The sequence below is a fragment of the Gracilinanus agilis genome, chromosome 2 (genome assembly GCF_016433145.1).
Source record: "Gracilinanus agilis isolate LMUSP501 chromosome 2, AgileGrace, whole genome shotgun sequence".
Classification (NCBI taxonomy): Eukaryota; Metazoa; Chordata; class Mammalia; order Didelphimorphia; family Didelphidae; genus Gracilinanus; species Gracilinanus agilis.
In genome coordinates, this window is record NC_058131.1 from 287,304,933 (window position 1) to 287,321,938 (window position 17,006).

The window sequence follows — 17,006 nt, forward strand, 5'->3', positions numbered from 1 at the left end:
TATATATATATATATATATATATATATATATATATATTTAACTACGACACAGTGAAGCTGTAATAAGTGAACTGTGATATGGTGAGGAATGACTGTACATATATTTTATATATTTCTGAGTTTCTAAACTTTTTCTGTGTTGTGTGCTGGCCTTCACGTGTCATCTGAGGTTTCTGTAAAACTCCCCCCCAAATTCCCCTTTAATTTCTTATGCTAATCCATGATATATTGAAACTGAAATGGGCAAACTGGTAATGTCCCTCAACAACCAATGAGTCAGTTCTTTCTCTGCATCTCTTGTGGGCATCTATCCCACTTCTCTCCCTTTGCATGACCATCTGGTGGTGCAGGCTTTTATTCTGCCACTAACAACTTATGTGACTTTGGGCAAGTCAAAAGGTCCTCTTTGGGGCTCACTCTCCTTCTCTGTAAAATAAACTAGTTGAACCAGACTACTTCTAAGATCCCTTAGAGTTTTAAATCTATCAAGCTACCATCACCGTCTTTCACCTGGACCTTTGAACTAGCTTCCTAATTTATTTCCCTACTCTCAATCTCACCCATCTCCAATTCAGCCTTCACATGACTGCCAAAATCACTGCATTCCTGCTCAAAAATCTTCAATGAGTCCCTGTCACCCCTAGATCAAATCTAAACTTCTCAGCCTGTTCGTGTTAGGTCCTTCACAGTCTAGCTCCCGCCTGCCTTTCCTGATTTATTTCACACAAGACTCCCCTTCACAAATGCTTAAATTCCAGCCATACTGGACTGTATACATTCCCTGAACTCAGCATTTTGTCCTCTGCCTTGGATGCTTTTGCTTCCTTTACCTGCTTTGAGGCTCAGCTCTATTGCCACTTCCTTAATAGGGCCTTTCCTTATTTCCCTGGTCACCAGTGCTCCTTCCCTCCTCCTACAGCCTTGCGTTCACTGTCAGTTGATGGATGTTATTTCCCACTGGAATGTCAGTTCCTTGAGGGCAGAGACTATTTTTGTTTGTGTAGCCCCAGGGCATCACATAGGATGTTGGTCCATTTTGTGTCACTCTAGAAGGAAGTCTCAGTGATGAAATTCCCTCTGATAATGAAGATGAAGACCCATTCTACAATTGGTAGCCTTAGAGAGACTCCCCCCCAATTGAGAACTTCAATGACTTGCCCAGCTGATAGAGCCACTAGCCAGAAGGAGTTGGGACTTAAAATCAGATCTTCCCAACTTCAAGGCTCAATGTTAGCCACTAAAGAAACTCTGCCTCTTTTGAATACAGTAGGCACATAATAAATGCTTATTGAAAAGTTGTTGAATGGAATAATAGAATGTTAGAGCTGGAACAGACCTTAAAACATAGAATGCTTGAATTAGCATAGACTTATTAGAGAGACTTTTTTTACTTTTTAAAATTTTTTTATTTTGTTGGCTCTATTTTTTTATTTTAAAATATTTTTCCATGTTTACATGATTCATTTTCTTTCCTCCCCTCTTCCCCCCCCCCTTCCAGAACTGACAAGCAATCCTGCTGGGTTATGCAAGTGTTTTTACTTGATACCTATTTCCATATTGTTCGTTTTTGTTTATTAGAGACTTCTTAAAACAACCTCCTAGATTCTGGGATCAAATCTGACCTCAGATACTTCCTAGCTGTGTGACCCTGGACAAATCACTTAACTTAACCCCCTTTCCTAGCCCTTACCATTCTTCTGCCTTGGAGCCAATGTACCGTATAGATTCCAAGACAGAAGATAAGGGTTTTAATAAAATGAAATACACGTCTTAATGTTATAGATGAGGAAATTAGGGTTAAAGAGGCAATATGGCCTGGTGGCTAGAGTCAGGAAGACCTCCATTCAAATCCATTTCAGATACTAGCTAGCTGTGTGAACCTGAACAAGTCACTTTCTTGCTCTGTACCTCAGTCTCCTCATCTGTAAAATGACTCATTGGCTTCAAAAGTCCCTTCCAGCTTTAAATCTGTAATGTGCCCATGGCTACACAGCATATCATTGTCTACTCTTTTCTGCTACTACCTTTCCTTCCAAAAGGTCTCTTTCTCTCTTTTCTGTTCCTTCTCCCCCAAGGCAATTTCCTTCCATAGCCAACCTGACCTTGGCAAGTTGCTGCAGCAACTCAAACAATTGCTGCTTTGCAACAGCTGAGTTTTAGCAGGAACAAATCCTCTTCTCTTTATTCTCTTCCCCTCTTTAATCTCACTCTACCATCCCACCACCACCACCATTGGCTTTTCTGCCTTGGGACACAGGACAACTGTTGTTCGGAACCCTTGGGGATTTGGGCAAGAAGAGGACTTGGGGAGAGAAGTCCAGTAACCAAGGAGATGATGTCTCCTTTAAGCCAAAGTGCTTTTATAGTTAGACATGCATTTCTGGGGACATCTGGGTGGCTCAGTGGATTGAGAGACAGACCCAGAGATGGGAGGTTCTGGGTTCAAATCTTGCCTCAGACACTTCTTAGCTGTGTGACCCTGGGCAAGTCACTTAACCCCCATTACCTAGCCCGTACCACTCTTCTGCCTTGGAACTAATACACAGTGTTGATTCTAAGATGGAAAGTAAATGTTTAAAAAATGCAATTTTTCTTCTTACAATACAAGAAAGGACAGGTGGTATGGCTGATGGGGAAGCTGAGGCCCAAGATATGCAAGGAAAAGCAGTACATCTATGGCTGAAGCTCCAGCCTTCTTCCTTTCTGTCCAGCTCTGATTTCTCTATAGAATTCCTCCCTCTCTGGCCTTGGTCTTTTTTCTCCTTGGGGGCTTATTGTTGTCAAATGGGAATTTGAGGGTGAGGCCATGTGAAAAGAGATTGATGCCATGCTCCCATTGGAAAGAGAGGGAGTGAGGACTGACTGCAGGCTCCTTCTGTTAGCCCAAAGGGTAAGAACCCTCAGGGGAGGATTAGAGGCTCAGACACCCCCACTTTGGCAGCTGCCCTTACCAGCCAAATGGGAACCTTTAAAAATATATATAAACTGGTGTGTCTCACCATATATAGGCTCTAGGCCAAAAGCAACAAGTCAGCCTGATCCCTGTTGCATTTTTTTCCCTTTTGACCTGTGTTTATTCTTCAGCTGTCTCTTCTTGGCAAACTTGGCTGGAAGAGAAGCCAAAGGGGGCTGGGTAGTCTACCGTAATGTGGCAGTTTGGTAGAACTTGTACCCTGGAGGAAACATGGAGGCTTCTTTCCTGGCTGACCCGCTATGGCCACACCAGATCTGAGAGGAGCCCTTAGGACCAAAATGGTACCCTGGTCTCCTGGGAAGTGCTGCTTCCTTTGAGTAGCTTGGTATCCCAGGTAACCATGCAGCAAAGTCCAAATCAGGACGGGTCTCGGGGAGCCAGAAAGATGGAACCTAGACTCGAATCTATCAACAGAGCCAAGATCAAAAGCAGAAGAGTCGGATGGACTTGAGCAAGAGAAGAGGCTGCCACAAGAAGGCCGAGGCAACAGATTCCTAGAAATTAAATAGGCATTCAACTTCACAAACATGTCCTAAGAAGCAACTATGTGCAAAGCACTGTGCTCGGTGCTGCCACACAAAGCAAAAAAAGGAAATGCTTTCTGCCCTCAGAGAGTTTACATTCTACTGTGGGGATTCTTAACCGCTCTTGTGTCATAGAGCCTTCTGGCAGTCTGGTGAAGCCTATGGATCCCATCCCAGAATAAAGGCTTAAAATAAAATGAGAAACAATTTATGTTGAAACAGAGGTATCAGAATACATTTTTAAAAAATTAAGTTCATATGGGCCGTTTGGTAGCACAGTGGATAGAGTGCAGAGCCTGGAATTAGGAGGTCCTGGGTTCAAATGTGATCTCACTTCCTAGCTGTGTGACCCTAGGCAAGCCACTTAACCCCATCTGCCTAGCCCTTAGCACTATCTGCTTTGGAACCAATACTTAATACCAATTCTAAAACAAAAGGTAAAGGCTTAAAAAAAAAGCAAAAAAATAAAATAAATTTATGGACTCCCAGTCAAGAACTCCTATGCTAATGGAAAGACAGCTCCCAGGAATACTTCCAGCTTTGTAGCTTACAAGGATAGATTTAGAGCTGAAAGGATCCTGAGAGGTCATTAAGTCTGATCCCTTTATTTTACAGATGAGGAAACTGAGGCATGGGCGATTAAGTGACTTCTCCAGTCACACAGTTAATAAGGTACTAGGCTTGAGTCAACAGAAATGCTGATCTGAGAGTTCAGCTCTTTTTAGACAGAAAAAGCATTGAACTGGGGGTCAGTCAACGATCTAGCTCAGTGCTTTTGTGCTTAGTAGGTACTTAATTTGCTTATTTGAATTAAATTAGGAGAGGTGGGTTCAAGTCTTAGTTCTACTGCCAACTAGTCATATGACCCTGAAAATGCTATTTCCTATAGGCAGCTAGGTGGTACAGGCCAGGCCTGGAGTCAGAAGGACCTCGGTTTGAATCTGGCCTCTAGCTGTGTGACCCTGGGCAAGTCACTTAACTCTGTTTGCCTAGATTTTGCCCTTCTATCTTAGAGTTGTTATTAAGACAGAAAGTAAAGATTTTAAAAACCAAAGAAAGAAAAGCTATTTCCTCATTTTTCTTTTCAATAAAATGAAAGAACAGGTCAAGATCAGCTGTTCTCAAACAATCACTAGAAGGAAAGGATGTATAAATTGGTTTCATCCTTTGATCCCTTAAGTCCTGGTCATCCTCAAGGTCCAGGATGCCCCTGGAAACCAAAACAAAATAAAGCAAATTTTATATGCATGACATGAGACATGAATTAAAAAAATATTTTTATGACTTTATTATAATCTCTCCTCTCTATGCAAATGCATTTTAAATACAAAAGTTATAAGCAGATATTTTCATTTTACTTTGAAACAGAAATTTTCATCCTTCTCTCTCTAATATCTGCAAAATCACTGGGTCAGCTTTATCCTTTGGGATATCATTAAATTCTGGAACTTCTAGTTTAAGTATCTACTATGTTCAGGGCAACTTAGAGACCATCTGGACTGGCTCATCTTCCCTTTCCCCATCATCGTCCATCCTTTATCTGCTTGGCCTCTTTGCATCTCTCCAGAGGTCCAGCAGAGAACTATTCCCATATCACAGGGATGTTTAGATGGAGGCCTGCCTTCAGGCACTGTTCCCTCAGCAGAGCTCTCCTCATCTTGGGGGCCCCAGATGGCCCAGTCCTCAGGCTTCCTGATGGCTCTGTGGGAAGTGCTTCTTCATGCCTGGCTTTTTGTCCACAGGGAGAACAAGGCGATGATGGGAAGACTGAGGGCCCTCCAGGGCCTCCCGGAGATCGGGTAAGTCTCTCCCTTCCCTTTCCCCATCTCCTGTGGCATTCACTTCCCCAGGGCAGGCGTGTGGAGGAGGGACAGTCATCTGCCTTAGATCGAAGAAGACTTTGTATTTCCTGCCTCACTGGCCAGATTTTTGCTCTTTTTCCCAAGGAAGGTATAACAAGTGTGATTATAGCCATGACGCCCATGGAAGAGCAGGGGCATTTGTTATGGTTGGGGCTGGGATAGCCTTGGATCCAGGCCTACCTGCCTACCCTGTGCTAAGTTCAGTAATTCCCCTACCCTATGGTGACCACTCAGTTTCTGTTGCCTCTGAACTTTAGGGTCCAGTGGGTGATCATGGAGACCGAGGGGAGCCTGGAGATCCTGGATATCCTGTAAGTATTTCAATGGTACCAGTCCTTGTTCAAATGCCATAATATGGGGCAGAGGGAAGAAAAGTTAGAAAGGCCCCTTCTCTGGTCAAAGACTACTTCCCCCATCAAGTAGCTAGCAGCAAAGTGGGTAGTGGGTACATTAAAGGGGGAAATAGCCCAACAGGGTTGGCCCAGATGCCAACCTAAGCCATCCACGGCAAAAGAGGATCCAGGGTACCCATTCACCATTGTACATCTATATTCCAGGGCCAGGAGGGTCTTGAAGGAAGCAGAGGAAAAGCTGGTCAACAAGGTTTACCGGTAAGTGAAACTTCTCTCAAAGGAGAGCCATGCATTAAAATCCTTAAGATTCCCTTATGTCTTAAAGCAACCATTCCATAACTTCTCTTGAACAAATTAGAGACAGTATTCTAGATTTCTAGACTCGTGTCTTTCAGCATTAGGGCCCAGCAAGGGAGGGACAGGAGATGATGTCACCCAGAGCATCCATACCATTGCTTTCTAGTGATCTTCAGAGATGACTCCAAGCCTACTCCCTGGGTAGAAACATCAGGGAGTTCAGTGACCATCTGCCCAACCTCAGAACTGTTTCCCCAATTGGTCCTGCATCTCCAATTCCACACGGAATTGACTTCATTTTCTTTTGGTTTCCAGGGGCATCCTGGACCTCGAGGACGACCAGGACCCAAGGGATCGAAGGGTGAAGAGGTGAGTCTTCCTTTCTTTCCCCAAGACCAGTATCATTCCTCACCCTGACCCTAAAACCACATGAATCATAGTAAAAAAAAAAATCTTAGAGGGCCCTTAGACTCTAGAATTCTAGAACCTAGAATATTAGCTTGGAATGTGAAATATCAGAACGAGAAAGGAACTTAAAAAGATAAAATGGTGTATAGGTGGGAGAATCCTTAGAATTCAAAATATTATGCCTTAGAGAATCTCAGAACGTGGAATCTTAGAAGATAGAGTATAACGGGGAACTAGTGTGGGTATAGACTATTTAGTCCAACTGGTGGCATTTGGCAAATGATAAGGCTTAAGCCCAAAGAAAAAGGACTTGCTCAGAGTCACAACAAAGCTAGGAGCAGAGTTGGGACTATATGCTAGTTCTCTGAGCCAGTGTTCTTGCTGCCTACTCACCTCTGAATTTCCTGGGGCTCAGCAGAGAGAAGACAAGCATCAGCCAGGTTATTCTGGCACAGCCAGAGGGTATGACTGAGCCTCAACTAGCTCTTTAGCTATTAGGAGCTCCTGGGCAGCAGGGCTGGTGGTGACCCACCCTGGCAGGCCTAAGTGAAAGGAGAAAGGAAGATAGAAGAAGAAGGAGGAGGCAAAACAGAAGGGGAGAGAAGGGCAAGGAGAGACAGAGAAGGAAAGCGAAAGAGGGATAAGAATAGAAATGAGGAAGAACGAAGAGAAGACACAGAGACAGTGAAAGTGGGAAGAATCAATCAATTAATCGGGTGTTTGTTAATCATCTACTGTGTGCCTGATACTGTGCCAGGTGCTGGGAATACTAGTATAAAGAATGGAACAATTTCTACTTAAAATGAGCTTGTATTCTAATGAAGATGATAGCAAATGCATCTAAAATATGTCACATAAAGTGACTATGTATTGTGTTATGTGTGTGTGCATATTTATTTGTTTATAAAAATAATAGACACAAACACATTAAGTAACTAAAAGAAGTTTGGGAAAGAGGGCACACTGGCAATTGAGAGGAGTCAAAAGAAGCTTCAGGCAGAAGTTGGGTCCTGAGGGACACTTCTTACCCCCTGGTGACTCCTAAGGCCCTGGATATCCCCTAGATCATTCTTCCTATCTGAACTATATTTGGATTTTGCCACTTTCTTGCTTCTAACCTACAACTGGGGTCCCCCTCTTAAGAAACAAGCCGATTTAACACTTTTGGCACTGGGCTCAGAGCAAAAGCCTATCTCTGCTGCCATCTCCTGGTCACAGAGCTCCTCTCTCTGGTCCTCTCAAAACTCCAGCTGCTGTCAAAAACAGTCATTTATTAAGCACCTTCTGTGTGCCAGGGGCCTGGCAGAGAGGAGGGGCTGCCAGGAATTCCCTGGTCCAGGGGGTCTCAGAGACCTCTGAAGTCCTCCATGTTGGCCAGGACTCCCCATCCCACTCTGTATCCTACAAGTGGAATTTTTGTCTATGACTTTGGGGCTTTTTCTCCCCGTGGATTCGGTATGACAAGATTCGATCCCCAGCTATAGGCCGATGGCGAGAAGAAGATCCCACTGCCCAAATGGGCCACATGGTGCTTGAAAGTATGGAGGTGGGACTGGCTAAGGCACAAGGGTTCTTTGTGATTGTGTTGTTTTGAGGCAAGTGCTTTAGTCATTGTATAATGTAAGACTATGAGGGCTTCTGATTCTGGGAGACCGAATGAGAAGAGTGGTAGAAGGAGCCCTGGCTTTGGAGGAAGTAGGTTTAAATCCTGCCTCTTTGACCTGTTACCTGTGTGCTCCTGGATGACTCTTTTCCCTTCTTTAAGTCTTAGTTTCCTCATTATTAAAATGAAGAGGTTAAATGGAATTGGTAAAATGAATTAATTACTAATCAATTAATTAAAAGAACCCCATATCACCTGCACACCACAGTGAAACTTCAGACTGGGACGTTAGTGTAGATAGTAACAATGGTGTAAATGTCTTTTGGTATAACTTGTAGTATCATTGTATGCAACCTGGTAATAAAATACTATTATAACAACAGAGGATCAAATGAGAAAGTATTTGTAGAGTGTGCAGTTCAGTGCCTGGCACATCGCAAATGCTTACTAATTGCATGTTCTCTTTTACATGAATTATCACATGTGTTGAAAGCATTGAGACAGGATTATAGATTTAGCTCTAAAAGGGACTTTGGAGGCTGCCTTATCTTACTGAGGCTTGGAGGGGGGGGTCACTTGTCACCCAAGTGATTCCATAGAAGAACCAACATTCGAACCCAGCTCCCCTCACACCACTTCTGGTATTCATTCCCCTTGTCTACCTCATCTCCCGAGGCAGTACAGGTACCATTTTCTCTATTTTACAGATGAGGAAACTGAGACTTAGAGAGGAAGTAGGGCTTTCCCAAGGTCACAGGGCTAGAAAGTGGCAGAGCCCTACTGGATTCAAATCCAGGTCCTCCGACTCCAAGTCTAATGCGCCTTCTTCCAAACCATAAGAGACTTTCTTACCCAAAGAGGGGCAAAGGGAAGCCACAGGTTCCCCTCACCTGGAGCTGGGAAAGCCCTTTTAGACCTGCTTTCGTCTTGAGCAGAAGAGAAGGCTAATCCTCCTTTGGGGCCCCCTCCTCCAAGCAGCCCCCTGGCTCAGACCTGCATTCATTCTCTTGGCTTTTCAGGGTCAGAAAGGGAAGCAAGGAAAGCGTGGAGAAGCCGGCAGCCGAGGCACACAGGTGAGTGATCCCGAGGGCATCCCCCTCCATCTGGATGTTCCCCCGGCCCGCGGTCTTTCCCTACCTCATCCTGTCTCTCTGGGGTCTCCAGGGCCTGGTGGGACTGCCAGGGCCGCGAGGTGTGGTGGGAAGGCAAGGCCAAGAAGGACTCCCTGGCCAGGATGGAGTTCCCGGGAAGGACGGCCGAGCAGGACAGCAGGTAAGCCGGACAGCCGGAGCTTAGAGGGCAGGCTCTCTCCACTCCACGCTCCTGGGGGGAAGCCTGGAGAAGGGGCGAGATCAGAGAAGCACGGAGCTACGAGAGGCCTTAGAGCCTAAAATGTCATGGCCGAGGATGCCAGAGCCTGAAGGGCCTGAGACCGGAGAATGGCAGCGCTGGGAGGGACTTAGGATGGATTAAAAACATGCACCTATTCATCGTCTACTCTGTGCTGCCAGGCCCCATCGGGGATTATAAATATGGAGGATAAGACAATTCCCCAAACCTGCAAGGAATCAGGATTAAATTCTTTTGAACCGCCTCCATCCCACAAACTCTTTCAAGGACGTGTTCTACTAAAGGCTCCCAGAGTGGCAGCCCCTTCCACCCATCCCTCATCCCGCAGGGCCTCCACACCCCTATGTTTCCGGGTTTCCACATTTCCCCGGCAGCCTGTGCCTTCAGAAACTGAGCCAGCCCTTTGTCTCCCTCCATTCAGGGGGAACAAGGAGATGATGGAGAAGTTGGACCCATTGGCCCTGCAGGCAGGAGAGGAAATCCAGGTGTGGCCGGTTTGCCCGGAGCTCAGGGACCCCCAGGATTCAAGGTGAGTCCGTTCCCATCCTCCCTCCTGTCGGAGGCGGGATACTGCTGGGGCAGCTCTCGGGCACCGCTGGGCACGATTGTTTAGTTACACCCTTGGGGAGAGCACGGGTAACCCAGCATCCTAGAGTCGCCGAGGTAGATTTGGAAAGCACCGTAGAGCCCATCTGTCCAACCCCCGTATTTTTAATATGGAGAAACTGAGGCTAGAGAGACCACATTCGAGGCTTTGTTCAAAGTCACTTAGCTAGAAATCAGAATTTGAACTCAAATCCTCTGACGCCAATCCAGGATTTTTTTCAATTCTATCTGGACACTCTATGAGTTTCTTTCTCCAAGAATTCCTCTGAAAAGGTCACTTTTGTTCAGAGTTCTTACCTCAAACCTCCAGATTAGGTTTAAAAAAAAAAAACAAAAACAAAAACAAAAACAAAAAAACCCACCCAAACTACAAATCACCTAGAATTAGATTTAGTCAGAAAAATCCCACTCTAGCCTCTTCAAAATACTGTTGAATTGAACATTGCTGCCCCCTGGTGGCCAAATGTAGGCAAGCCAGAGTCATCCCCTGAACTGACTTCCCATAAACTAGGATCAATGACTTAGAATTGGAAAGAATTGAAGAGATCACCTAACCTAATCTAATTTACTCATTTTACATAGGAAACTAAGACCTAGAGAAATAAAAGGACATGCCCAAGGTCTCACAGTGGAGGCACCGAGATTCACAGAAGCAGAATGGTCAGGATTTAGAAGTGTTTGGGGGGATCATCCAGTCCAATTATTTAATATGCATTTTCTTTCTAGTAGAGACTTTGAATTGTTTTTCAAATGACTATTAATAACTTTCTCCTTAAAGAGCTGTCTTTTCACATCCTTGAAACGATTCAACCAAAGAATTCAACAAATATTTATTAAAAGCCTGCACTAGGCTATCCTTGTGGAGATGAAGATAAAAATAAAACCTGTCCCTGCCCTTAAGAAGTTCATATCCAAGGGGCAGCTGGGTGGCTCAGTGGATTGAGAACCAGGACCAGAGCTGAGAGGTTCTGGGTTCAAATCTGGCCTCAGGCAATTCCTAGCTATGTGACCCTGGGCAAGTCATTTGACTCTCATTGCCTAGCCCTTACCGCTCTTCTGCCTCGGAGCCAATACATGGTAGTGATTCTAAGACAGAAGGTAAGGATTTTTTTAAAAAAGAAAAAAGTCCACATCCTTTTGGAGGGATGACATAAATATATATGTATGTATGTATATATATATGTATATATATATATAAAAATAAAAATAAGATTTTGGTTAAAAATTAATTTTTTAAAAATATAAATAATTTAAGTAAAAATTTAATAATGTTAAAGTTCTTAATCATTTAAATTAACATCAAATAATGAATAATAAATGAATGCAATATTAACTAATTTAATATAATATTAATTCAGTGAATTAATTCTATATAATTCATAAATACATAATATAAAAATAGAATTATAATTAATATAACATTAGTAATAATTTAAAGTTTTTTCAGCCACCACAACTTATCCAAGAGTCTAAGTCAGAGAGAAGATTGAAGGGAGTGCCCACATTGATAAAAATCATTAACCTTTTTGAAATATTAAGGTTGACAAAATTTAGACTTGCAGTCCAGTTTGGATTTATTATGGTAGGTGATATGAAGTATGAATAATAAAGAAGAGAGACAGAACACTAGCAAGCAGGGAGCACTATCCAGGAAGGCTTCTTGGAAAAAATGGCTCCTGAGCTGAGCCTTGTTAGAAAATAAGGATTATACTGGGTGGAGATGAGGAAGGAGTATAGTCTAGGCTTGAGGAATGATCTGTGGAGGCACAGAAATAGGAGAGCCATGGGAGAAAGAGTATTATTCATCTAAATTTTTTATCCATTTCTGAAAGACTCTGTCAGATTTTTATCAGAAATATTTACTATAAATGTTTTTTCCCAGTCTGTTTCCCTTGTTTTATTTTGGTTACATCACTATTTGTTGCACCAATCAATCTATTTTGTCTTCCATTTGTTCAATAAATAAGAATTTCCTCTCCTTTTTTCTTTGCTCCTCTCTTTCCTCCTCTTCTCCAGTTCAGAATTGAGATATAGTTGTTTTTTCTTCCAATTTAAAAAAAAATCTCCAGTAAGCTTCTCCTCTGATGGACTGTGAGAATGGCCCCGAGTTCTTACAAGCTCTGGCAGAACCTACTGAGCTGGAAAGACTTTGAGTCCTAACTGGACCAGGAACTGATTGTGTGTTTGTGGCCAGGTATCATCTTGGCAGGGTTTAAGGAGTTTGTTCCAGAAGGCTGGTCACCAGGCGAGGATTTTTTTTCCAACCACCACAACTCATCCAAGACAGTCTAAGTCAGAGAAAAGTTTGAATCTGCATTGGTGAAGGGAGTATCCACATTGATTGAAGCATTGACCCTTTTGAAATATTAAAGTTGATAAAGTGTACATTCACAATGCAGTTTGGATTTATTGTGACAGATGATATGAAGTGTGACTCTAAACTAATGTTTTGCAATATTGCTATCTTATTTCCCCAATAAGTTTTACTAAGGAATAATTTTAGTCCCAATATATTATAATCTTTCTGTGTCTTTAATCTTTAAATATAATATTATCTCTGTAGGAAAGAAGGAAGGAAAGTCGCATTTATTAAGTACATGTTACATGCCAGCCATTGGGTTAAGTGTTTTACAAATGATTATTTTATACACACACACATACGCTCACGTTACTTGTTCAGTCATTTTCTAGTCATATCCGTGACCTCATTTGGGATTTTCTTGGCAAGATTCTGAAGTAGTTGATCATTTCTTTCTCCAGCTCATTTGACAGTGACTTGCCCAGGCTCACACCGAGCTAGCAAGTATCCGAGGCTAGATTTGAACTCATGAAGATGAGTCTTCCTCATTCCCAGCCCAGTGTTCTATCCACTGTGCCACCTAGACACCCAATATATGTACATATTATATTGTTATGACATATAATATGTACATATTTCTCCCTTCCTTCTGCAAGAGGCCATCCTCTCTTCCTCGTCTCTTCTCCCTGCTCCTAGGATTCTCTCCTCCAGGATTATCTCCCATTTACACTTTCTACATCATGGATGCACATCTTGTTTGCTTGTTGTCTCCCCAGTTAGCTCCTGACAAGCGATCCTGTTTTTACCTTTCTTCTCCCCGGGTTTAAGAGAGTGCCTGGCACCCAGGAAACAATTAATAAATGTTTATTGCTCAATTGATCAAATGATCGATTTTCCTGGCCCTGTGATTTCATCAGTGTATGGAGACCCCAGTGAGGACCATCCTCTGCCCATTCAAATTTATACCTTCTGTGTAGTGCATAGTCCTAGAGTACCACCTACCTGAGATGCTGAGAAACTTAATGCCGTGCTTGGGACCACACAAACCAGTATGTGCCTAAGGCCACCCAGCCAAGAGATGGGACTTGAACTCAGGTCTTCCAGACCCCCAAGGCTAGCTCTCTATCTGCAATGCCCAGTTGCTGTGTAGGTCTGGTATGTTTGGTTCTTTTTCTGAATTTTCTATTCTATCTCACTGATCTCTTTTTTAGTTTTTTTTTTTTTAATCTAGTCTCCTATAATTTTAATAATAATTGGTTTATAGTGTACTTTCAAATCTACCCTTTTACATTAATTTCATAGAGGTGAAAACAGAAGCCCACAGAGGGAAAGATGTCACCAAACTAAAACAGAATTAGAACTTGAGTGTCCTGAAGCTGTTCCAACGTTCTTTCTGCCTCGCCACACCGCCTCCCGTTAAAAATAAACATTTACTGAGCCCCGCTCTGTGCTTCACAATCCTAGGGATAAAGGGAGAATAAGAAAACACCTTCCCTGCCTTCTAGGAATTAATAGTCCATTTAGGAAGACAGAATATTTACAAAAAAACCCCAAATAACACAAGACAACAAAGAAATGTTGACACCAGGCATTTGACATTGTTTCAAATGAGCGGCGGAAATAATTAGTGCCTTGAGATCAGAGGAGAGAAATCCCTGTAGGCTGGAATGCTCACTGGATGCTTCTCAGAAGCAGGAGGATTTGGAGGATAGGCAGCATTTGGATAAATGGAAGGGGGGAAATTAGAGTATTACCAGTCAGGAGATGGTGTGAGCAAAGCTGGGGGAATGGAAATCCATAAGGGGTGGGTGACTAGGGAACAGGGAGAGGTATTCACTAAAAGAATCTTACGGAAGTCAGTAACCTCTACAAATAAATACGGGGAGACATCACCAGGGATGCAGATTAGAGCCGGACTGTGGAAGGCCTTAAATGCCAGGCTGGGGGATTTTGACTTTATCCTGTAGACTCTATGTTCTGTCCCTCAGCCTTATCTCTAACTCCTGCCATCCCATCCTCCCTCGGATTTGGCTCTTTGCCATCTTGTAGGGTTTGTGTTCTGTGAAGGGGGAGGACCCCTGCCTGGGTGAACGACGTCGGGAAAATGAGGAGAGTCTGTGTACTACGTGGTCTCAAATACAGCTAGCTCTGTCATTCTGGTTTCTAGAGTTCCTTCCAGATCTGATGTTCTATGTTCTGAAAGTCTCTTCCCATTTTAAATACTCTGATCTCTTGAGTTTTCACAAAGACCCAACATCACGGATACCTTCCCCTCTTCTGGTGCCAAAGAACACCAGAGAGCGTTCACCCGGCAGGAGGACGAGGTTCTTGGTCCTCTGGGACACCTACATCTCCCTGTACAAGGCTGCCTATTAATATAGATGCGTGTGTTTCTTTAAGGGTGAAAATGGATTGCCTGGACAGCTGGGTCCTCCCGGCAAGCGAGGGACAGAGGGAGGAACAGGGCTCCCTGGGAGCCAAGGGGAGCCAGGATCCAAAGGCCAGCCGGTGAGTGACCACGGCATGAATTCCAGACTTTCCTCCACTTATTTAATATAAGAATCCCTTCCCCTCGTCCCTTAGCCCCAGGTTGAGAGCAGAGCTGAGCCCTGGGGAAGTCAGACTGACTGAGGTAATCAAGGCTGCTTCGGAGAAGGTGTCCTGCCCTGTCCGGATGGGCAAAGAGCAAGGGTTAGAGAGAGAATTAAAAACGAGAGTCAGGATTTACCAGCCGCTATTGGCAGCATGGAAAAAATAAAAACAGCACTACTAATTTGGGGAATGAATGGTCTAAGTTCTGTTCCCAGCTCTGCCACATGCTACCAGTGACTCGGGCAGTCATTTCACCAACGCTAGCCCTCAGTTTCCCTAGCTGTTAAATGAGTATAACAATATCTGCTTATTTTTACATCAAAGGGATACTGTAAGGGGCAGCTGGGTGTCTCAGTGGATTGAAAGTCAGGCCTAGAGATGGGAGGTCCTGAGTTAAAATCTGACCTCTGTTGTGAGGATTGCTTAGTTATTCGTTTATATATAGTTTATGTGGACCTAGCAGGAAGGGCTGGAGAATTCCAAGATGGAATGAAGAAGCAGGAAGTGTCCTCTTGCTCACGGAGAGAGACTCCATGGTGGTTGGGGCAAGTTGCAACTGACCCTGGGAGACCTCAGTTTACCAGTGATCCTGTGGAAAGACTGTCACCTACTTGTGGGAGATTTTGGTAGAGACTATTAATCCCAACCTGAGTTGCAGGTCAACTTGGGCTGGGTCAGCTCCCAGAATCTACCCACCTGGAAGAGTACAGCAGGTGGTCCTAAAGGAGCAGAAACACCACTGGAGTGAGGCTGGACACTACTGTGAGGATACCCATTTCAGTCTTTGCTGGTCTCTGGGCCCTGTCTTGCTTAGGTCTCAGTTAGTGTAGATAAGTCCCTTCCCTGACCCTGGGTTTGCCCTTAGTCTGAAGAGTGTAGTTATCCCTATTCCCATCCTTTATCTTAGTTGTCCCTGATTAAAAGTGTTATAAAACTCTTGCTGGTTTCCATAGGCCTAGACTAGATACTGCAGAGTGGCAATTGGGCCTAAACTGCCACTTCAGTAACAGTTACCTCCTAGTAGTTAAACCTGGTCTCCCAACCTTGTTTGGTCTTGTCATCTGTCATTCCTGTCACCCTCACACCCTTCTGGACCCACATTTTAATATTTAAGTCTACTTCCCTGGTTATTCTCCATTACACCTCAGATACTTCCTAGCTGTATGACCCTGGGCAAGTCACTTCACCCCCACTGCCCAGCCCTTACCACTCTTCTGCCTTAGAACCAATACGTTGTATTGATTCTAAGATAGAAGGTAAGGGTTTAATAAAAGGGGGTTAGGGGGTGGGAGATGTTATGTAGAGATGGCTGCATAGAATCCCTGCAAAATACAGGGACAGCCTCACCCAGAATTCCAGGGGACCCCCCCTGGAGAACTTTGGGAGACTATAAGGATCAGATGAGAGAATGGATTTGAAATTCTTGAAAAATATACAAAGTGCTATATAGATGTTAGTTTTTAGGAAAGGGAATTTAAGAGTGAGAATAAAGAGGACACGGAATTGATTTAACCAGGTTGCTTAGGTCCAGCTGGTCTGAGAACCCCTGCATTGTAGGATGTTAACTAGTGGACAGAAGAACCAGTATTTCTTGAGCTGCCAGGCATCACCATCATCCCTGCTTCATATCTCATGACTTCTCCGATCACTGCAGCCTGTTTCAGGCTAGAAATGTACTTATTAAATTGGCTTTGGTAATAATATGCTGATTGGAGAGTCCCTAGTATCTGGTATTTGGAACCACTAAAGCATTTTTCTAGGAAGAGGGGCACAGCTTCAGGTCCCAATTTGTGGCTGCTGGAAAGTGGTCCTGAGGGCTGCCTCTGATCACAGGCTATGTACTGGGTTGGAGATCCCTGACAACCCTCTTTCTCTTCTTTCCTCCTCCCTGCCATGAGGGAACCACAAACTATGGAAAGTGAGGAGGCTGTCATCTAAGAAAGGGAGTCAGTGGTCTGACTGGAGGCCAGGAACTCCTGAGTCTTTTTTCTGGCTCTGGCATAGTCTAGTCTCATGGCTCTGGCTCATTGCTACCTCAGTTTGTCCAGCATGAAAATGGAGAAATATCTAGTAACTTTGCCCCAGGGGTTAATTTCAGTTAATATGTGACACGTTATTTCTTTTATAGTTTCTGATTC

The 17,006-nt window shown here is 43.8% G+C and overlaps 1 protein-coding gene across 1 annotated transcript in view; it reads left to right on the forward strand.

Annotated features, from left to right (window-relative positions):
• Positions 1–17,006, forward strand: part of COL27A1 (collagen type XXVII alpha 1 chain) — a 268,921-nt gene that overhangs the window by 227,091 nt on the left and 24,824 nt on the right. The window contains exons 41-48 of the mRNA XM_044659702.1: positions 5,241–5,297; positions 5,618–5,671; positions 5,918–5,971; positions 6,326–6,379; positions 9,041–9,094; positions 9,186–9,293; positions 9,793–9,900; positions 14,677–14,784. Of these exons, the coding sequence (XP_044515637.1) occupies positions 5,241–5,297; positions 5,618–5,671; positions 5,918–5,971; positions 6,326–6,379; positions 9,041–9,094; positions 9,186–9,293; positions 9,793–9,900; positions 14,677–14,784 (597 nt within the window). The remainder of the gene's footprint in view (positions 1–5,240; positions 5,298–5,617; positions 5,672–5,917; positions 5,972–6,325; positions 6,380–9,040; positions 9,095–9,185; positions 9,294–9,792; positions 9,901–14,676; positions 14,785–17,006) is intronic.